General features: G+C 42.4%; 2 protein-coding genes across 9 annotated transcripts in view; one reads left to right on the forward strand and one right to left on the reverse strand.

Annotated features, from left to right (window-relative positions):
- The window catches only part of FGL1 (fibrinogen like 1), a 44660-nt gene extending 40784 nt beyond the window's left edge, over positions 1-3876 (reverse strand). The window contains exons 1-2 of one of the 3 annotated variants that reach the window (XM_048508834.1): positions 3734-3876; positions 2772-2909 (exon numbers count right to left, since the gene is read on the reverse strand). In XM_048508834.1, coding sequence (XP_048364791.1) covers positions 2772-2779 — 8 coding nt within the window. In that variant the 5' untranslated portion in view covers positions 2780-2909; positions 3734-3876. The remainder of the gene's footprint in view (positions 1-2771; positions 2910-3733) is intronic. The other 2 variants (XM_048508835.1, XM_048508836.1) reach the window with 2 other exon arrangements.
- Positions 3877-16119: 12243 nt separating this feature from the next.
- The window catches only part of PCM1 (pericentriolar material 1), a 70470-nt gene continuing 63276 nt past the window's right edge, over positions 16120-23313 (forward strand). For all 6 annotated transcript variants that reach the window (XM_048509413.1, XM_048509414.1, XM_048509415.1 and 3 more), the window contains exons 1-4: positions 16120-16295; positions 20771-20898; positions 21238-21483; positions 22947-23219. In XM_048509413.1, the coding sequence (XP_048365370.1) occupies positions 20803-20898; positions 21238-21483; positions 22947-23219 (615 nt within the window). In that variant the 5' untranslated portion in view covers positions 16120-16295; positions 20771-20802. The remainder of the gene's footprint in view (positions 16296-20770; positions 20899-21237; positions 21484-22946; positions 23220-23313) is intronic.

Raw genomic sequence — 23313 nt, forward strand, 5'->3', positions numbered from 1 at the left:
CAGTTTGTCAGTGGAACTACAAGCACAGCTGTTTATGACCCAGCACTGAGGTTTCAAGACCCAACAGGGGTACTTCAGTGGGCTCCTGAATTTTCATATTAGGGAAGGAATTAATTACTTCCAAAATATAACCCATTCACAATGACCCTCAAAACTGCTATTATTTAGAGTTTAGGTAGAATGCTTCTCAGTCAGCATATAATGCATAGGTGTCAAACTCATGGCCCTCCAGATGCTATGGACTACAGTTCCCATCATCCCCTGCCAACATCATGCTGGCAGGGATGATGGGAACTGTACTCCATAACATCTGGCCGCGAGTTTGACACCTGTGATATAATGTATTATTTATTCAATTTGCTTTACACAACGTGTAACCTGCCTTTCTGCCTTCACAGGGACCATCAAGGCAGCTAAGAAATTAAAACATTCATGTTAAAACCACACTTTAAAACCTCCCGAACCAAAAAAACACACCCCAACGTATCACTGGAACAACACCAGTACTATAACATATACAAACACATAAAATCAATAATAAAAACAGTGGTCAGGAAGGAAGGGTCACTGAAGGAACTGTAGCTTGGGGGCTTACTGGGCAAATCCAGGACCACCATGGGCAATAGCTGCCACTATGGGGTGCACTGGAGGACAGTCCACATGGAATTCTGGTACAACCAGAGATGCACTGGGGCTCAGAGAGATGTATGAGGCTGCCAGTGAGACAGGGGAGGCTAGATACACACTCTGTGGAAAGCTGCTGGTTGGTGGCCAAGAGAGGCCTCTGCAGGAATTGGGGCTTGCAAGATCTCCTGGGAAGTGTAGTTCCCACTAGGCTGCTTTTTCATCCAGCTGAACTCAGGTAAATGGGGGGGATGCAGGGGCAGGGCGCCGTGGGGGTGGGCCCAGGCACCATTTCCCCCCAGGCACCATCCCCCCCGCTTCACCACTTGTCTTAAATTGGGCCTCAGGGACTGGTGGTGGGGGACAGCAGAGAGGCAAGCAGAGGTCATTAAGGCAGTGATGCTTGTTTGGAAGGGCCTTCAAAGCCATTGTGCAGAACCCATTGGGGTGGCTGGTGAATGAGTAGTGGGAATAAATTGTGGGACCACAGGTCTAATGAGAGGCATCTTGTAGTCGCAATAAATGAGTTACTCTGGAGCATATTTGTTGTGGGGAAGGGGCCAGCAGGGATGGAACTGTACCTTCTGCCCAATTTACTAAGAGTACCCATGTACCATGTGCCTTGGAAAGGGGCAATTCGGAGGACAAGAACACCAAACCAAACAAAAAAAGTCTTCACCAACCCAGAAGGAGACAGACAAATTTCACTGGAGAGAGTCCAAGGAGGCTGTTTTCTGGGTTGCTACCTGCCTAATCTCAGAAGGCAGGGGCACTTGAAACAGGGACTCCAAAGATGACTGTAGTGGTTGTGTAGTTTCATAAGGGAGTAGGTGGTCCATGAGGTTAGGAAAATACAAAGTTCAGATCTTGCTAAGCATGTTTATAGTGCATACATGTGTCAGGAATTGCCTGTCCCTTCAGGCTCAATGTTACCAATGAGATGTGTGTGGTCAGTGTATAAACTCAGCTAATCACGTGCATGAGTACAACTATCACAACAAGTGTGTTTTTCCAACACATCTGGAGGCCATTTTAACCACTGCTGACCGCTGACAGAAACAAATAAAAAGCCCACTCCCTTGTTTCTCACATGAGAGGTTCTGCTCTTCTGGTTTTCTCAAGCCCTTGAGAATAGGTGGAACAAACATTTCCACAGCGGGTTTCTTTTTAAAAAATCAGCTTCATTCCAACAACTGTTTAGTCTTAGCCAGTAAAATGTCAAATGAAAAGCATTTAGCTGTTTAGGAAAGCTCTCTCTCCTAAGACATCAAGTCCAAGCTTGTATCTTGGGGCTTTTGTGTCATTATTTTGTTTTTTTGTTAATGAGATATCTTCTTAAGGGGAAAAATAAAACAAATTAGATGTAACAAAGAGACTATAATTAAATATGAAGACAAACTGAAGCAACAGATAAAGACTCTTCGGTGTGCCAGAGCCAAAATGCTGTTCAAGGAATCTTAGAAACAAGCACTGAAAATGATCATGAAATTTAAGGGAAGGTATTACTTTTTTTACTTTTTCTTTTTAAAACTAGGTTGTTGTGTGAACTAACATCATAATATATGCAGCAAATGTAGCCCAGTTCAAACTGCTTTCATGGGGAAGGTGGCTCATTGAGTTTGATAGAATTTATTCCCAAATAAGACGAAATTGGATTGTAAGCTTACAAGATCTAAAAGGGAACTGTTTGTAAACTAAAGAGAAACTCTGTTCTTGCAACTTTTTGCCTTCCTACTTGTTAAGTAAAGAAGATTTCCCTTTTGTCTGTCCAGAAGCTATTTTCCAACAACTTCATTGGGTGCCTATGAGTTATTACTATTACAAGAAAGGGAGAAGAAGCTCTCCCTATCTACTCTCTTTTACGGCATGCACAATTTTTATAAACCTTTATAATCTCTTCCATTCACTGTATTTCATATAGATGGCAAAGTCCCACCTAGCTTGCAAGGTGTCTGTTGTGGGGAGAGGAAGGGAAGGAGTTTGCAAGCCACTTACAATTGAGAAAAGTGGGATATAAATCCAAACTTCTTCTTTTAGCTATTTCATGCAGTACAAACATGCTTTATTTGCTGACAGATATCTCAAAATCCAGGTGTCCTGCTCCAAGTAAGACAATTTATTTGACCTGTAATGCAGCTGCAGCTTACCTTTTCATGCATGAGCTGACCTGAGTTTTGTTACCACAGCTGGAATGAAGAAAAAGCTGGTGACCCAACCTCCCTTCATCACCTTCTCTCTCACTTCTTTATTTCTTTGATATTATTCCACACACTCATGCAGTGAAGCTGACAAAAAAGTGTAAAATTTTGTTTCCATTTTAGTAATCTCCTTAAAAACCCACAACATAAAACAAGTGTCTAAAAATGCTTATAAATTTCCTGGCGCTCAATAGAAACTTGCATAGGGACAGCTACGGTTTCCATGCAACAATGAGGTGAAATTGACAAGCAGCTGATCAATTTTACTTTAAAAAAATTGGTCTTGGGACTGCCAGAGTTAGAGGATATTGCAAATTTTGCTGTATGCTGTAATTATAACATACAATAGCTGTGTAGTTGTGGGCCGCACTCTTCTTACTTTCATCCAGAACAGCAGTAGAAATGCCCTGGGGGGGGGGGGGTCTCCCTCTTATAAGGAAAATGATTGCTAGGCAAAGGTATCCTGGTCACAGTCAAGGGAATAGAGACTTTCCATCTCACCACCCGAACAATAGTAATGATGGCCCAAGCAGCCTTTAAAGGAAAAGTAGTAGGAGAGAAGATACTCAAGTTAACTCGAGTTAAGGAGAAGGTAGAATTCTATACAGCTTAACTATCTTCCCTATTCTGAAGAAAGTAATTCATGGTCTCGGAAATTACACAGCAAACAAATGCAATTGAATCACTTCTGTAGTCTTAGTTGTTTTTTTAAAAAAAAATTCTCCCTCTGTGGAAAGATATTGATATTCCTTTTGTGAAATCGTCTGTGTTTATTGGCAGGCCAAAATACAATTCTTAATGTCGTCTTCATCTAATTCAGCTATTAACCTCATTAGAGCACACCACTGTAATTCTACAAATGGAAATACAGAAATCACTCTCCACCCTCAAGGCATTCCTTTGTTATTTACCTTTGAGTGCCGTAAAGATCCTTTAATGGTGAATGTCTTCTGAAGGGGTGCAAAGAATATCACAGCCTTCTCCAGAATGAGAGAGTTTTGCTATTAGATTTTGAACAGTTTGAACTGTAGTGAGTCAGTGGGGAGGAATGTTCAGAGGAGTTGTGTTGGTCAAGGCCACTAGCATCTTCCAAAGAGAATACAAACAAGACAAACAAGGAGAGGAAGAAATTTTAAAAGTGCATCATTGAAACATTTTTTTTTCATTTTTCTTTCAATGGCACTAGTTGAGAAAGACATTTGGGACAGAACTTAGACATGAGTGCCAAGACATACTTCAGTCAGTGCAGAGACTATAATTTCTGAAGACCAATGGGGCGGGGGTGGGGAGGGGACATCCTGTTAATGTTACAGTGGGAGTGGCTGCAATCCAGTGCTGAGAGCTCAGTAAATGTGCAAGCATAGGCCGATTATACTTGCAGGGCTTACCCTGTGACTGTGAGCTTCGCAGTGGGTTTTTGGTTTCAGCAGGAGTGTCCACAGCCAAGCAGAGCAGCCTCCCACTTCTTTGTTCTTGCTGATTGGGAGGAACTGCTCTTGTGAGGGCCAGGAAAGCCGGGAGGAGCAGGGAAACCCGAAGGAAGCCAAGCACATGTTGATTCCCCTCGCTTCCTCTTCACTTTTCCCTGTAATATCAGACTTTAACTGGTTTCAAAAACCATAGGGAGAGTTGGACCTCTGAATGCGATGAGTTTTGAAGAGGGGGAAACATGTCTGTAACCAAGAATGCAATCTGAGGGGAACATTGGCTGAACATGAAGGAGACAAAACATGCATAACGTCCCATAATGAAGAAAAGTGACAGGTAGAACGTCACCATGCAGGGAATATTCCTACCTCAATTGCTCATTGCAACTCTTTCTCCATCTCCCGTACTTGTCAATGGAATAGAAAAACCATCTAGGACTGCAAGAGGTTTCTGTACTTTTCACTTCCATTCCTATAGGAAACTGAAAAAAAACTAGAGAAAAACCCCTTCATAAATGATGGAGCATTGCAGAGAGGAAAAGGCAGAATCATATGAAAGTGCCTTATACTGACCATTAGCCTATCAATGTCTTGACTACTCTGACTAGCAAAGAGGGACTCAGGTGACAAACTTTCACATTCACTACTGTTTAGTCTTTTTATCTGGAAATTGGCCTTGAAACCTCCTACATGCAAAACATGTGCTTTACCTCTGAACCACAGTCTCAAAAATTTGCAGTGCCTTCTTGAAAAAGTTGTACGTGCACTCACGCAGATATGAAAATATACATTCATCTTCACGTGTCTGAAAAGACCTTCTCTTTAAAGCCATTTTCAAAATTGTAATGGGCAGGGGTGGGAGCCTAGAGGCTCTCCCAGATGTTTGGGAGCTACCGCCAATTTCCCCATCAGCTGGTAGAAGCATGGAACAGTTGGCCATGAACATCTGAGAGTCAAGAATGTTCCCTGCAATTCCCTCGAAACACTATATATATATAGGGACTGACTAGAAGAAGTAGTATGGTAGTTCAGACACTATCCAATAAGGATCTGCAGCAGTCACATCACAGTGTAGAATTATTTTCATAACTCAGTGGGATACAGCATGGCCTATTCCCCATGCTGGTGGGGCTGACCTTTGGGACTCCAGATGTTATGGATCCTTAATTCCCATCTGGAGTGCCAGCATGGCTAACGTGTATGCTGGTGGGGGCTGATGGGAATTGTAGTCCATAACATCTGGAGTGCCAAAGGTTCGCCACCACTGATCTATTCCAACAGTACTGAATTTACTATTAGGAGTTGACTTTGGCCTTTCATAGGAACTGGATCTCTGGTCAGACTAGTTTTGCAGATTTTTAATAGGAGGGCAGTGGGAAAATGTTTTAAAAACTCGAGATTACTGTTCACGTAAGTATGCCATGGAACATTATTATACTTTCCATATTTGGCAATGTGTTTGTGCTTTGATGGTATACCACCACCAGCTTTTCATAAAGTACAGCTGGCACAGTCTGTGTTCATGGTGCCCAAATTAGATCTTCCCTACCAGGTTTTATTCTTGGTCATGTTCATATCTGAGAGTTAGGCCCTTTCCACACATTATGCAGGTGGAGGCTCAGGGACCGTTCACACGCTAGCATGGGAGCGGCCACCACTTCCCCCCCAGCCAGAGAGGCGGCTCCGCATGGAGCCGCCTCTCGGTCAGCCCCCTCCACTGACCTTCATGTCCAGCGTCGCTCTGGAGGGCTGCAGGGGTCAGAGAGCAGCGTGGGTGGGTCTTTGCAGCCCTCCAGAGCAATGCTGGACATGAAAGTCAGTGGAGGCGATGGGGAAAATGGAGTCTTCCCAGCGGTGCGGTTCGCACCATGCCAATGGGGAAACGCCACTTTGCAAAAACCTCAATCATTGAGCGAGGTTTAAAGCGGCGGCTTCATGCTGCTTGGGGGTGGGCAGGACAGCGCTGCTGCAATGCAGCAGCACCTCCTGTGTGAAAAGCAGCCCAGGGATGGTGTTTTTGCTGTCCCTGGGCCGCTGCATTTCGCCCGTGCGGAAAGGGCCTAATTCTTGAGACACACTGAAGCATGGGCAGATTTCTGGTAGCCCATAAAATATGTGCTGTCTAACTTTTGATTAAAGGGGGGGTGTTGTGCATGTGTGTGTGTATGAAGTTATTTTCTAATGTCCTTGCCAAAGCCTGGCCTGACTGTCTGGATAATTTGGCAGATAGGCTTGAAGAGCACCTGTAACTGCTCTGCAAATATGCCACTAAAGGTAGCAAAGTAGCTGCAGTGTTTATTGCCCATTCTGCTGTCCTTCTCTACACCTGAAATAGTTACAGCCAGGAACATGAGGAGGGGCCACAGCTGCCATCTCTGACTTTAATGGGAAATCACTGAATGGTTTTGAATACGAGACGGTTTCTCTATCCTAGTTTATTAATATTCAATTTCTGGAAAATGTGCTCAGTAAAATGAAAAGTGCTAAATAAAGGAGAGATAAAATTATCAAATATCATGGCAATCCCTTACCTCCTTTGCTTTTCTAATATACAGCTTTCTCCTCAATGCATGTCAAATCTAAAAGTTATATTTTCATTGCCTCCTGAATAAGTAGTGATATATCCAAGAACTTCGTGAAGAGTAATAAATCTCTGCATTTTTATGCCACAATGCCTACTGAAAGGATTTGAATAATAATAATTCTTCTTGTTAGTTTAAGAAGCTGCCATTCATACTATTTTATGCTTCTATTATTTGGAAATTAATGTGCCATAATGAAGCAACACATTAAATTTGGAACAATATTGTCTTTCATGCATTAATAACCACCTTGAAGCTTTGTTATTTCTCACAAGGCTGACTTTTAGTCTGTGAAGTTTCAGATCTGCTTCAGCTGTCATATAAAAATAGAGAGGTCAAAGTTTGTTCAATTGTAAAAAAAATGGTTGCTCAAATCGACTTTCTTGCCATCTGTTATGCATTAATTTGTTTACACACATAAAAACAGTGTGGAAATCCATCTTTACGTGTCCAAAAAAAAAGTCAAAGACAAATGAAATATATTTAATGGACTTGATTTGAAATTGGACTTGTACAGAATTTCGGCTGTTAGAGGGAAACTACCCACATCCACAGTCCTTTGAGTAAGTGTGATTTGCTTTCAAGTAAACATGCATGTTCTGCCCTCTAATCTTTCCCCAAAATTCATTGAGATGTCCTCTGAACATTTAATTATCTGTAAACATACATTTGGAGTTTTTGTACTTGAATGATTCAATCTTTATGCAAAAAAATGAAGTGTTTTTGTGATTCTTACCTGATAAATGTTAACTCATTTAAAAACTGTTCTTCGTTTATTTTGAAACTGCCTAGACAGGCAGTAGAATTCACATACTTTGTATGGGAGGGGAAATGGGATAATATAAAAGTTACATTGTAGGTGGTAACCTTCTATTTAATCCCACAAAACGAATGGAAAAATCTCTGCCTGTACTGGAAAGTTCTATTTTTTAGGCTCTTATATTCTGGCCTATCAGCAATAGGCCTATAAACTAAAAAATATTTATTTGTTAAATATCTATCTAACTTTTTCATCAGAAATACTCAAGATGGTCAACAAAAAAAGTATAAAATATGCACGGGTCAAAAGCAAGCCAATTGGATGGAGACTCTCTGTGGCTACTTAAACTTCTGCTAATATGCAAAATAGCTGGCAGGGGCAGCTGATGTCATCCTTTATCTTTATCTTTATTAACCTTTAATAGGCATAAATAGATCAAGATTTACACAGACACATTCTTCAGTCTCAAGTATAGTTCAGCAGCAAGGAAACAGACCACATAACCTGACGGTTGACCCCAAGGGGCTCAAATCACTTCAGATTCCTTTTTTTAAAAGAAACAGCCAGAGCAAATGACAACAAATACCCCTACACATCAGTGCAAAAATACAATCCAATATAAAATTGCAATAAAAATAGATCTGTTTAGCAAGTTAAAAGCAAAATGATACAGCAATAGGTATCCTACCATGCAGATTAGGACATGATTGGAGACTTATACCTATCTTTATAAGAAGTTCCCACGCTTTGTTTTATGTGTATCATATTTTATATTTAAAAATTTGATTCTGTGCCAAATAATAAAAACCAATTTGGTTTAGTGCTCGTATAATATATGTATACATATTTAAAAAAAATACAGTTGCTAAAAGTAATAAAATGAGAATAAATTAGTTAACTTTTAAAATGGTTGTCAGGGTATAATGAGCTACCATAATGTTGTATGAGCATTGTAATCTCCAAGAAGAAAAAAACCAGATGGCAAATGAAGTAGGGTTGTAGGAAATTTTCCTCACCACTAGTAAAGGGTGAATTAATCTGAGACGCGCATCTGCATTTATTTGACACTCTAGGAGGACATGGGTAAGAGAGTCAATGGAGCCACAGCGGCAGTGTCTTTGTTGTTTTGGAATTTGGTGATACCTTCCGTTGGTAGAGGCTGAAGGAAGACTGTTGAATCTGGCTAACATAAATGCCCGACGGTGGGCAACCGGTAAAGTAGCTGCTAGGTAATTGGCTAAAACTCCATACTTGGGAGCTGATGTCATCCAAGAGCGAAGGGTTCAACAAAGACATTGAGTTTTTTACTGTGTTTGTCGTTGTAGCCTTTCTCTGTTCAGTGACTGGGTATTTATTGTAAAAAGTTATATGCTCATGAAGCAGAGTTCAACCAATAGGAAATTATAGTTTGTACGTAACCAACCATGCTTGTCAGGATGGATGACAGGATGACCTTCGTGGTTTAAACAAGTTTATTTACAGCTAACAAAAAGAACTACAGACCTGTTAATTGCTAACCAGAAGCTCTCATGCTGAACTCTCTCTCTCTCTCTGACACTGAGATGCCTTCAAAACTAACCAGACCTTGTACAGCCAGCTCTCTGCCTTTGTCTCCATCATCTGCATGAAGCTGTTTTCCACTGTTACTTTCCTTCCTGCAATACGGTGAAGGCAGGTTTAAAGTCCTCTCCTCACTTTGTCCTTTTCTTCCTCCTGGGTCCACCTCTCTGCTCACATGCCTTCTCCTGGTCCCAAACCTCTGGTCTCTTTGCCGCTACAGGCAGAGGTGCAGCTCCAAGGGGATGGGGCGGGGTGTGTACAATGCACCGGTGCGCGCTCCTGTGGGGGCGTGGTGGGGGCGTTCTGGAGTGCACCGGGCGCTTTCCCCCCTTGTTACACCTCTGTCTCCAGGGTCACATCCCTGCAACTATAGGCAATAAAGCAGCTGTCTTTCCTTGCAGTTGTGACTGAGCTTTCTGGATGCTGTCCAAAGATTTGGCCCCAATAGTCAACAAGATACTCTTTCCAGTGGAGGTTCTTGTATTCAGGATATAGGCCCCGCCCACTAATTGGCACTTATGTGGATCAATAATTTGTCCTTTATAACAGAACTGCCTTCTGTTACCTTCCAGAATACTTTGTAAAGTGCAATCTTTTTTCTTTGCTGAAATTGGACAACGTAGTTAGATAGCTTGTACTGTAGTGTGGACTCAACAGCCATCACAATGCATCCACAAAAGAGTACATTGTCTTCAGATCAGATCCAAAATTTTTCCAAGTTAATAACACGATAAAATGATCTACATTTTAGGCAGATTTTTTTCATATTAAGAAAATATGAAAACATATGGACATATAATCACTCTGTCTTTGAAGTCTCTAGCAAAGCTTGATACGTTAAATTCCTGAACCCTGACACATTTATTAAATTAAAGCCATAAGGTGTTGAGAAAGCAGAGCACTTTGAGGGCATTTGAAAATGTACAGGAATTATTATTATCAGATGCTCTTTTGAATTTTCCAATTATTAAAGCAGATTGTGCCCTCAAGGGTTTGTTTTTGGAACGCAGCTTCAGAATTTGGTGCTTATCCCCTTTGCTTCCTATAACAATGGCTAGCAAAGTAGAGGAAGTCAAATTTAATTGGGCACAAGGAGAAACTGCTTGGAAGTTTGAGGAAAATAACACAAGATTTTTTTATTAGGCCAGCTGCTGCTGATGTAATTATACTAAATTGTACACAAAGTTCTGCATGTCATCTAAAGAAGAGTTCCTGCCTGAGCTCTCTTAAATTCTTTGATAACATCTATTCCACAACAGGAGTTTTTCATGGTGAAGAGTGTATTCATGACCTATTTTTGTTGTTCAAAAGGGAACATTTCAAACATCCAATATAGCATCCATTAGAAGGAATGAAACTCTTCCAAAGCCAGTACAAAGATGTAAATGGTGTCAAAGGGCTCGATAAACTAATTTTAAAAGTTTTATTCTCTCTTTTCTTCCTCTGGTCCCCCCCCCCCCCAACTAATTGCTCAGTTCAGGTGAGAAATCTGCTTTCACAAACATACGAACAAGCAACCATAATCCAGAACTTCCAAACTGATTTTAGAGATTCCCCCCCCCCTGGGAATTCTGAACAGGGAGTGATCTGACCTCCTTCTGGCAGGATTGAGCTAGAATGGAGCAATTTCATAAGCTGGTTCCAATACCTTAGTTAGTATAAGCAAACATTAATCTGATAAGTGTATTATTTATTTTATTTATAAAATTTTATACCCTGCCTCATTCTCATGTCTCTAGGCGACTAACTTAAATGAAATAATTTTTTTCAAGCCAGAGGTTTAGGAAAGCAAGTTCTGGTACTAAACTTGCCACATTTGATTTATTTATTTTTGTCATGAACAAAAAGTGTGATGATTAGGAACTTTGAAAGTTTGGTCTGCTCAATATTTCAACTCTTAAGAGCTGAAATCCTGGATCTCCATGTCTTCAGATGTATTTAATAAAATGCATCCAATTTCACAAGGACTGGTGGGAATATATAAGTTTCCTGTACAATCAGTCCAGAACTTTAATACAGAAGCAGAACTACTAAGTATTCATTAACACAACTGAGCATGCTCTTTTTCCTTGTCTGCTGATGGTCAGATCAGCTACGCAGGGTATTGGTTGTACCAAATCATGAGAAAAAAGTGTGCATATGCACTAGATCAGGGGTAGGGAACCTGCGGCTCTCCAGATGTTCAGGAACTACAATTCCCATCAGCCCCTGCCAGCATGGCCAATTGGCCATGCTGGCAGGGGCTGATGGGAATTGTAGTTCCTGAACATCTGGAGAGCCGCAGGTTCCCTACCCCTGCACTAGATCATGTTCTCTGGTAACACTTTGGGACCAAAGCATATACTCATACACTGATGAAGATTCTGCACATCACAATGCATTTTATGGCTCAGTTGTGTACTCAAGTTTTCTAGAAAATGTCAATAAATATCAAATTAAACAGCATTGGATGCTCTCTGTACTCAAAACAGCCACTTCATGTTTTCCTTACCTTACTCTGCCACCTGCTGGACACATGAATGTAATATCCTAACATAACAAAGAATCCTTTTTAAAATGGAGTAACCATGTATTCAAACTGCTGACGAAGACATGAACAGAGCACTGAATATTTGCCCTTTCACCTTCAGAGGCATCCTGGAAGTCTGAAAGACTCTGGGTGGGTATGCTTACACCACTGTACTGGAATGACATAAATGGCAATTGTAGGATCAAAGTTAATTCTTTCTCATGGTAAACTAAATCCTTGCCTTTACCCAATGCTTTCTTGAGTGGAAAGAAAAATCCAAAGGAAAGAGAAGAGGGCAAAGATATCCCATCATACCATTCCAACATTCTTACTAACAAAGTATCTACCATGACCCACTAAAATTTTGCAACTATACCTTACCCAAATTTTAATCTCTCCATATCTCAGTGCTCAGTACAGGGAACAAAGGTATTTTTCCCTTTTATAAACAGATTGTAAAACTAAGGATATGGTGAATAAAATATAGAGGGATAAAATTTTCACAAGAGAAAAAAATCTGGTTAAACAGGTACTCAAAGCGATCATAAGCCACCTTCAAAAGGCACACTGAGGACACTCACTTCAACACCTCCTCATTCCTGTTTGACGACAGAGATCCATGTGTGTTGCCAGTGTGAATCTGGAGTACACCCATACCCACAGCACAGTGCAGGCTGAGCCTGAATGTGCCTTTTAATGCAAATCAGTTGTTTCTAGGACTACAATACATGGATATGTCAGAATAACTGCACAAGGACAAAGGTATACAAAGGGGATGATATTATATGAACACTTACATTAACATTTTATACTTGTAATCTGGTTTGTAAGTAATCTGTGGTTTTACAGTAAGTTTGTGAAATGCATATGGTCAATTTTTATCTACTTCTGTGCTTGACCAGGCAGGTGGACTCAAAAGGGCCTCAGAGGCCAACAGCTCACTCAGAGGCCAACAGCTCACTCAGCCAGCCACAATGACCACCCTGCCCCTGAATGCATCTGACAAAGGGGGGTCTAGGCAACAAAGGCTTATGACTCATTAAATTTGATCTCAACAGGATATAATGCCACAGAAGCCACCCTCCAAAGCAGTATCTCTCCCCGAAACTAATCTTTGATTTCTTGCAAATTAGGTGTAATTCCAGGGATCCCCAGATCTCACCTGGAGTTTGACAGGTGTGGAGTTTCCTACCTATTGTTGAATTCTTGCACAGTGTTATTTTGATTTGTCTTTAACAAGGATATACGGTACTTTAAAAAGTATACAGATTACACCAATTGAATCTGATGATGGACGGTTGGCCTGATACTTCCCCAGATGTTTTTGGCCAGCTGCTTGGAGATTGTGGTGGAATGGATGAAAGAGAGCTGGTTGAAATTAAATCCAATTAAGACGGAGGTCATATGGCTAGGCTGGGGCAGGTGTGTGTGCAGACTGCCGACTCTTGATGCATTCAGTTAGACTTCGGCAACATGGTCGATGAAGGGCTATCCTTCTGCTTGTTCCAGAAGCTCCAACTGTGAAGGTTATTACAGGGACCTTCATGGCAGACACATATCCAACCAGTGGTCCGCCAGCTGCACTGGCTCCAGAAGTACAAGATTAAGTTCAAGGTCTTAGTACTAGTGTATAAAGCCCTCAACAGTCGGGCCTGAAAATCTGTGGGACCACCTCTCCTGGTGTGTCCCCCAGAGACAACTGTGTTCAGCAAGTGGAGATCTGGCCAGCCTCCACCAGGGCCAAGGCTTCTTTTGGCCCTGGCTCCAACCTAGTGGAATGCTGTCTAATGAGACCTGGACCCTGCAGGATTTATTACAGTTTTGCAGGGCCTTTAAGACAGAGCTGTTCCACCAGGCCTACGATTGAGGCAGCTCCAGTTTTTACCATCAGGTCTCCTCCATTCAAGCTTCATGGGAGCTCTGCCTGCTGTTCCATCTGACTGAATTCTTCTCCTTAGAAAATGAGTTTATTTTCACCGTCTATTGTTTTTTTCCTATATGTGTTATTGTTGGAATAATAACTCCTGGTAATGGAGTTTATTCCTGTTCGTATTTAGCAGAGTGCATGGGAGGCTGAGAGCACAGAAGAAGCAGTGGTGGGATCCAAAATTTTTAGTAACAGGTTACCATGGTGGTGGGATTCAAACAGTGGCGTAAGCCAGCTAGGGCTGGGTAGGGCATGACATGGAAGTAGCCGGAACTTAGTCTAGGTGGGGCATTGCCAGACGGGGCTGCGGCCAAAGAACGCAGCAGCTGTGATCCTTGGGTGGGAAAGCTTAGTCACACCTGGCCTTGAGCTGCCATGGTGCACCTCCTGCCTAGACTGCTGGGAGTTCTACACGAGTGTGCTGAGGAGTAGAGGAGGGGAGTAACTAAGAGGCCAAAATAAGTGGCAAAATCACCAATTAGTGGTAACCCCCTCACTTGGCACACACAAATAGTGAAAGTAACCTACTCTTGAGAACTTCTTGGTTCCTGTTGGATCCCACCTCTGAGCAGAAGCCTTACCTCGTGCGTGCGTGTGAGGATCCCATGTATGTACAAGCTAGCACAAAAGAAAGTCGGAGTCAGTTGTAGTTTCTAATCTAATAAAAAGAGTATTTATTAGTGAACTTTGTTCTGGATAGAAAGGTAGGTAGATAGGTTCACTAATCTATCCTAATCTAGATGGATGGTGATGGATGCATGGAGCACCCATCCTTCCTCTAGGCATGGTGAAAGTAAGATGGAGAAGTATTTAGAAGAAGGCGGAAGGAAGGAAGTCCCTAAAAGTATCAGTCTAATATCAAAGGGATAGAACCAGCACAATAAAGGTGACAATCCCTAGGTCCCTATCAAGTCACCAGCTATCTAGTAAAACACCCTGTGAAGGTTGAGGCAGGAAGCAGCATAAAGTCCTTCACTTCCAACGGTTATTGTATATTTTAAATTGAGTAAATCATTTTTGTTTGTTTTGGATAAAAGAAATCAGCATTGTCTGTTTTAGATTGTAGGGCAGAAAAGCCAGGAGTCAAAGGCCAGTGTTGACCTCTGAAAAATGCTGCTGTTGCAGAGTATATACAACAGACCTCTGGTATTTATCAAGTCGGAATATATAAGTTCTAACTTTGAATAGCATCTGTGTTTTTGTCTGTTTAGACCAGGGGTAGGGAACCTTTAACACTCAAAGAGCCATTTGGACCCGTTTTCCACGGGAAAAGAAAACACTTGGAGCCGCAAATAATTTTTGACATTTAAAATAAAGATAACACTATATATATTGGGTTTTTTACCTTTTACTCCGCTCATTCTGAGAAGCGCATGGATGCGTCCGCCCTGCTGCCTGCAGGGCGGGCAAGGATCTGACCAGCAGCTCAGCCTGCTTGCAGCTCCAACGGGGCAGGTGAGCGAGGAAGCCGGAGCAGTGGGTAGCCCTTACCTGCTGCCTGCAGGGCAGGCAAGGATGAAGCCAGCAGCTCAGCCTTGCCGGCCGCCGGGAAAGCACCCGCCCCGCTCAAACGGGGCGGGTGAGAGGGGAAGCCCGCGGCGTGGCCCAGCCGGCCGCAGGCAATTGGTGCGCTTGCCCTGCTGCCTGCAGGGCGGGCATGGATGGGGCTGGTGGCTCGGCTCGTGGAGCCGCAGCGCAAGGGCAGAAGAGCCGCATGCGGCTCTCGAGCCGCAGGTTCCCTACCCCTGATTTAGACCAATCATCTGTCTACCGTAGTTAGAAACTATTTTGCCTTATATGGAGCAACCAATCAGTCTTAGCCTCAGCTTTCTAGATGATAGAGAAAAATGTATAAAGGAATGTCTTTGTTCTTTCTCTCTTGAGACAGGTTTATTTACGTGTCTCTGCTTTATTGCAATAAAAGCTACTCGAGACCAACTGTTTGTTTAAATAGACTTATTTGTCTAATAAATCCATAAAGGGAGGACCAGCATAAAAATTAATTTAATAATAATGATTTTGTTTTTGAATTTCACTATGAATTAACACGATTACCACTTTTTTGTCTGCTTCAGAAAAAAATTAATTTCTTTAGTTACAGATAATTTTAATACTGTGTCTAACAAAGAAAATGTGTACTGTATTTGAATTTAATTCTTCCCTCAGCTTTATGAACTAGCCAGCGTTCTACTGCCAATTTCAGCAAACGCTGACAGACTATGTAAGCAAATTATATATGACATCATTCTGCGAGATTGGAATGAAACTACAAATCTCAGAATCCCTCTCAGAAGCAAGTCAACTGCGCATGCCACTGCACGCGCTACATTATGGGAAACGTAGTTTAAGCAGATAACTCTCACACCCCACCTCACTGTTCTCGCCGGCGCATAGCAACAGAACGGGATTGGATCCTCTCTGGTCACGTGCCCCAGGAAAAAAGCGGGGTAGGGAGGAGGAACAGGAGGCGGGACGCACGGCGCGGAAGAGCATGATTGTGTCTCAAGCAAAGGTTACTAAGTAACGGTGTGTATCCGTCCGCCCCTACCCTCTCCTTTCCCTAGAAAGAAGGCCAAGATGGCGGCGAGAGTGGCCGTTAGAGGGGGTGTCTGAGAGGTTTCCATCAGGTGGCTTCTCCGCCGCAGAGAAGAATAAGAGGCGTCGGTGGGAAAGCGGGCGAGCTAAACCGAGGCTGGCCCAGTCTTCAGGTAAAATAACGGCAGGGGGGAAATATTATGTCTTCCATCGGTTGTCCTCTCACAATAGCCGGGCCCGGGGCGCGCTTGAGTTGAGAGCGACGAACAGCGAGGGTGTTTTGAGCGTGTGTGCGCATGCGCGGGATTCCCCCCTCACTTTATGCAGAACAACCCGATGTTGAGGAAGGGGTGGTGGAAAGGAGGCGTGTCCGGCACTCTGTTGCTGGCCACGCGCGTCGAAGGCCACCTCCTCCCTCGCAACCCGTCGCGCGCCCTTGGTATGCTCCGCCCCCTTGCACCTTGGCGGAGTTGGAAATGGGGGGGAGAGTTGGGTACCTTGTCTCCAAGGAAACGACGCGTTCGTTTTTTTCCTAATTGGCTGGTCTTCCCAGGTAGCCCCTCCCCTCCCGCACTCTAGGCTTTGCCGCCGCTCTGGAGAAAGAGCGGGCTCTGCTCATCTCGGACTCCACTCAGCCAACCGTCCTTCGTTCTCGGTCTGGGTAGGTGGGGGATAGAAGGCAGGTGGGCTCCGGGAAGGGGGAGCTCTATCCGCTCTTCCTCCCTTCCATGCTGCAGACCATCTGACCATTTCTGACTCAGTAGGTGGGCCTTATTTTATATCTTTTCTTAGTATCTATTATATATTAGAGTATTGGATAATGGGAAGGGGATTCGCTTTCCTAAACGCTGTTGGGCCCATGCAGAGGCTGTCCCATCTAAGGCCAGGGCCGAATGGCTAAATGATCGAGGCTGATCCTATACTAAGAAAGCCTGCAAGAGGAAGGGTTTGCGAAGTCTAGGGTAGGTCACCTGTTCCACACAACGTGGAATAAGGTATTGCTGAACTACAGACCCTCTGACCATTTCTGATGGTGGGCCATATTTTATATCTTTCCTCAGTATCTAGTAGAGTATTGGATAATGGGAAAGGGATTCACTTTCCTAAATGCTGTTGGACCCATTGCAGAGGCTGTCCCATCTAAGGCCAGGGGCAAATGGCCGAATGATCAAGGTTGATCCTATACTAAGAAAGCGTGCAAGAGAAAGGGTTTGTGAAAGCTAGGGTGGGTCAGTTGCTTCACTCAATGTGGAATAAGGTATTGCTGTACTGCCTGCCACTTAATAAAGCGCCTCCCTCTGCCTCCTGTGTTGCTATTCCTGCCTGGAATTTATTTTCAAGGATATACTAATCATTTACTTTACTGGGAAAGGGCGTGGCTGGGCTGTCCAACTCTGGCCCTCCAGATGTTCATGGACTATGATTTCCATTAGCCCCACCATAGTCCATGAATATCTGGAGAGCCAGAGTTGGGCACTATTGAGCTAAAGGGTCACTGGCAGCCTGGAAGAAAGCAGAGCTTTTGGTCGCAGTTCTCATGTTACCAAACAAGAGATAAGCACAGTTGAAATCAGTGAGGGAGGAGTCACTTCCAATATCTACATATAAAATTAGGCTGTATTTGTAAGTGGCAGACTTTATTTGTAAAGACACTCGGCCCAATCACTTAGGAAATTTGCTTCAAGAGCATGTCTCCCCAGCGGTTCCACTAGTACTGTGTGAGTTGCATGGCTGTAGCTCTTTGGCAGCAACAGTGGTTGGTGTCCACTGTCGCTACTGTGGAAGGCAGTGGGGAAGATGGCATTGCAGGTCAGTTCTGAGGTGAATAGCCCTTATAGTTCTGGATCTGCTTGGCTTGTTCCTGAGCCATTTAAACTTTCCGTCCACTGTTTAATTCCAAGTGCCAAATGCAGACATAAGAAGGTTTTATGCAGAAGATGTCCTGAAAGTAAAGTTGATTGAAAACCATCCTAGTCACAGCCGGACAGTTGTACAAGCCTAATAATCTGATCCCTTTTGCAATCTTTGCTGCTTTTCCCAGCAGATGAGCATACTAGAGAATCGCCGACTTTTATTTTGCCTGAAGTGTTTACAGTGTCTTCTTGACAACTCTTTGTATGTAGTAACTCCAACATGCAACTGATTTTGTTGTTTGGATTTGTAGTTCTGTTGTGGAAAATATCCAACTTGTAACAGTAAGAAGTGGCAAGCTCTAGTCTGGAGAACCAGGTTCAATTTCCCACTCACACAGTGAAATCTCCTGTGTGACCTTGGGCTGTTCATAGTTCTCTCAGAACTCTCTCAGCCCACTCAGAGGCAGGCAATGAATATCTTTTGCCTTGAAAACCTATGGGGTCACCATGAGTAAGCTGTAACTTGATGGTACTTTTACCACAACAGCAAGTTGTAGAGACTGCTTCATTAGCTTAAGTGGTTTTCATTAACTTTGAGAGGGTTTTAGTTTCCTTACATGATACTTGTTTTTGAGAACTCTTTTAAGGTAGATGTGAAAAGTGCTGATTGAAGGTAAGTGCTAATAAAGCAAACTAACTGATGGCTGAAAATAGGGTTTTGCCCTGTTGTAAATAACGGTAAGAAGCTGGGATCTCAAGTTGAGTAGGTGAGTAGTTAGGTACAAGCAACCTTTTCTCCATATTTGACCATAGCATTGCTAAGATTAGTTAGTCTTGAAAAAGCTTTGTGGTAGTGTAAATGGGCTGAACTACTTTAAAAGATGCTCTGGCATTTGGAGCACAAAAACCAGACTGGTGAATGTCAGGTTGGAAGTAACGCTGTACTAAATTCAATTGGTTTATCTTCTATTTAAAAATCATAGATGTTTCCGCAGCAGTGGCTAAGAGCAGGTGCACTCTTATCTGGAGGAACTGGGTTTGATTCCCAGCTCTGCCGCTTGAGTTGTGGAGGCTTATCTGGGGAATTCAGATTAGCCTGTGCACTCCTACACACGCCAGCTGGGTGACCTTGGGCTAGTCACAGCTTTTCAGAGCTTTCTCAGCCCCACCCACCTCACAGGGTATTTGTTGTGAGGGGGGAAGGGAAAGGAGTTTGTAAGCCCCTTTGAGTCTTCTATAGAAGAGAAAGGGGGGGATATAAATCCAAACTCTTCCTCTTCTTCTGTTTTTGTTTCTCTTTTGTATGTAATGTGCAAAAGAGTATTTTTAGGGTCCAACTTTACCTTGCACAGTTTGATCTTCATGGCTGTCTAATTTGTTGATGACAGCAGAATTGAATTGTGCTGGATCTGTATACTTTTGAGGTTGATTAGTGGTGGAACATATAGGAAAATTCTGTGTAGTTGGTGTGACTTTTTAATATCAGTATTGTGGTGTAGACACTGTCTGGCATTTTGTATATTGTTGTAAGAACACTTTCTATGGTCTACAACTTTAAATTTTCACAAAAGCTGACATTGAGGAGAACTATGTATGCAACTTTAGTTTTATTAAGGTCTGAAATATTTCAGAATCAAGTTTCTGAAAATTAAATATAAGGATATTCCTCTGAAATTAGCTTCTAGAAAAATGAACATGAAAAGGCTACCTGGAAAAGCAAGCAGAAAGAACTTTTAGCTCAAAGGGTATGCAGATTAATTCAGTAAACATTTAGGTTTATTATATTTTGAGAGAAGATGGAAAGTGTCAGTGTAGTAAATGTGAGCTACCTTTAAAGAAGTTAGTTCACTGTTTAGAAGAAGAAAAGTTGGATTTATATCCTCCCTTTCTCTCCTGTAAGGAGACTCAAAGGAGCTTACAGACTCCTTTCCCTTCCCCCCTCACAACAAAAGGTAGGTGGGGCTGAGAGAGCTCAGAAGAACTGTGGCTAGCCCAAGGTCACTCAGCTGGCGTGTGTTGGAGTGCGCAGGCAGAGCGGGGAATCAAACCCGGTTCCTCTGGATTAGAGTACACCTGCTCTTAACCACTACGCCACTGCTGTTCTCTTAAACACAGCAAAAGCTGTATTATTGGGCACCTGGTGAATTTATATGCCAAACTGCCCCTCCCCCCTTGCCACTCTGCCTACTGTCTTACTTGGCAGCATGTAGCATCTCAGTAGGCTTTGGATCCTAGCCATGGTTGTAACACACTCTGCTCTTCCACTTCTTGCTTTTGCATGAGAGCCATGAGTGATACCTGCTTATATTACTGCCAAGCAAGTGACTCCTATGATCAAAAGCTGTCCAGTAAGAAATCCTACCGATTAGGGTTTGGATTCAGAAACAGTACAGCCATTGTACCTGGATATAATGTGATAAGCAGTTTAATCCCATTCCTGCTTTGTTTGACGTGAGACGCACTGGGTTCTTTGGGGCTTATTTGCTAAATTTTATAGAATTGCAACAATTTCCTCATTGAAATAAGATTTCTTATTTGAGATTAGAAAATCATTTATCAAAGTACTTTGGTTGGTTTGGTTTTTTTGGTGGGGTTTTATGTATCATTGTACATTGTTGATGTTCTTGACTTCTACCTTGATTCTCGTTAAGTTGCTTTGTTTTGATAAGTCATCCCAAAAATAAAATATGAATATTTATTTTTTTCTTCAAATATGCTTATATTTACTGGGATCATTGTGTTAATGTGTTCAGTGGATGAGATCTAACATTACATACAATTTTTTGTTTCACCAGATATATTCTTAGCGGTTGGCTGATAGTATAGCATGGCAGCAGGAGGCAGTCCTTTTGAAGACGGACTGGACGATCATGATTTACCCAGTTGGGGTAATGAAAGCCTTGATGATCGATTGAACAATACGGTACAACCCCAATTTTTTATCTGATCAATTCTGGTTTATGATACTGAATTTTTCTAGCATCAGCAAAAATCAGTTAGATGGGAAATTTAGAACCATGAATAATTGAGGACTACTGTAAGAGAAAATGGAATTATAAATCAGTGTGGGAATACAAGCTTGAAATCAAATTGGGTGATGTTGTTGAAAACACGAGCTGGAACTTGCTATTATGTATACTGTAATTTGCTGTATTCATGCTTTGAAGCCAACTGCAATTTAAATTAACCCCCCCCCCCAGTCATTAGCCTGAAGCGAATCCTTGTGTTCGATTGTCACACGTCTTTCTTTTTTTTAACAAAGAGTTGGGGTGGTCAGCCCAAGAGACCAAACAGATCTTCAGAGAAAAATAGGAAAAAAATTGTTGGCGGAAGTGACACAAGACTTACTAATGACATATCTCCGGAATCCACACCAGGAATTGGACGGCGGAAATCAAAGACCCCTCATAGCTTTCCTCATACCAGATACATGACCCAGATGTCTGTCCCTGAGCAGGCAGAACTGGAAAAGCTTAAGCAAAGAATAAACTTCAGTGATTTGGATCAGGTTTGTGCTTTCTGTTTACCACATTGAGTGCAATAGTGCACCTGCAAAAGCCAATGAATGTTTTTAATGAATAATGGTTGTGGGTGTGCTAGATGGGCAAATAAAAAGTACATTTTTAAATTATGGATACATTCTTTACATAAGTACAAGTTTTACCAGGTGAGTTAGCAGTTATGTTAATTTTGGATTATATGGAATTGCATAACATCATCTTCGAGATATGTGGGTTAGATAAATAATTTGATTTATAAGTTATTTATTAGAACTATTACTCCATAATCACAAAACACCAAATAACCATTCTGTGAACGCGTGTTTGCATTGGCATCTTACTTTCCTAGTGCTTCTTTGTAATCTCTGAGTTCCACTTCATTTTCATAAAATAGACACCGTAGAGGTGAGAGTGTAGTAGAGAGTTTGCTGTACTACTGTTAATGTGTGTGTCAGGGTGTGTGTGTGAGTTGAGAGGGTTTTCTACTCTTGTTCTGGAAACCATATGCTTGAGTATATTCTTTCTTTCAGTCTAAAACTACAGCTCTGCATCTGAAAAGTAGACGCAGTGTTACATACAGTTCCTGGCTGCTTTGCCTTTCTCCCCTGTCCCTCAATAGGGAGGCAAAATGCAAAAAACATTTGCCTCACTGTCTTGATCTACTGCTTTATTTAAAATGTTTAGTTACTTGTCTCTCTCCCAGGCATCCAGGACCCAAGCCTTGTAAGTGACAAAACACGACAGGATGCTCTGGTTGCTTGGCACTTGAGCAGAAAGGCAGGGAAGAGTTCTCAGAAATCAGCTGGTGCCCATACCCTGATGTATGCTCTGTCATTGTCCTTTTCTCTGCTGTGTGACAAGATGGAATTGGGGAAAGAATGTCTGCAGAACATCTGATCAGGTGCTCTGGTTGCTGGCCTCTGAGTGGCAGCACTTGCCTGACTTGTGGCACAATGTCAGCTTAGACACACAAAAAACATGATCTCCTTGTCTCAGAGCCTTGATCTAAGCAGAATCACCTTTCACTGTTCTATGGGTAGAACAAATGACCGGCTGTGTAGAATGCAGGAGGGAGTAGAAGGAATAGGATTAGGTTGCCTTAGTGTTTCTTTGAGGATACAGCACTTACTATTCTCCCATCATGCTTTCTGCCCTACTCTTTCTCTGACTGGGAAAAGTGACTGATGGAAGAGGCATTGCCAAAGGAGAGATTAGAGGAAGTAGTGTCCAGGTGCCTGAACCTGGGATGGAGTGAACAGCTATCCCACTGCTTTCTTGTTTGCCTTGCTGTGATATTCTTTACCAAATCATTACTTGGACAGTGTATTCATCTGGAGGATAGGTGGTCACTTACCGGTACCTTTTTGTACAGTTCTCAAATTGTGCCATCACATAATTGTTTAATAATAAAGTTAGAGCCATGTTCAAAAGGCTTATGTAAGTGATCTTGTGATCCTTTGCTTTTGTGTAGAGAAGTATTGGAAGTGATTCTCAAGGAAGAGCAACAGCTGCTAACAACAAACGGCAGCTTAATGAAAACAGAAAGCCATTCAACTTCCTGTCACTGCAGATTAACACTAACAAAGGAAAAGATGCCACATCAAGTTCTCAAACACAAGAAACTGGTGGACCATCCCAGTACAAAGACTTACTTACAGCTGCCTTGAGTAAGGATTTGTTACAGAATTGTCCTGTTTCGATTGAAGAAGATGGCAGAGGCGAACCTGTTGTGGACAGTAGCCAGGTGGGTTCTTGTGATTAATTTTTCATACATTTCTTCTGGAAAGGGGTTTTAGGCATGTTAACTCGTTGTTGGGTATTTTTGAGATCTTCTAGAA

This window comes from Sphaerodactylus townsendi, linkage group LG10, assembly GCF_021028975.2.
Source record: "Sphaerodactylus townsendi isolate TG3544 linkage group LG10, MPM_Stown_v2.3, whole genome shotgun sequence".
In the NCBI taxonomy this organism is placed as follows: domain Eukaryota; kingdom Metazoa; phylum Chordata; class Lepidosauria; order Squamata; family Sphaerodactylidae; genus Sphaerodactylus; species Sphaerodactylus townsendi.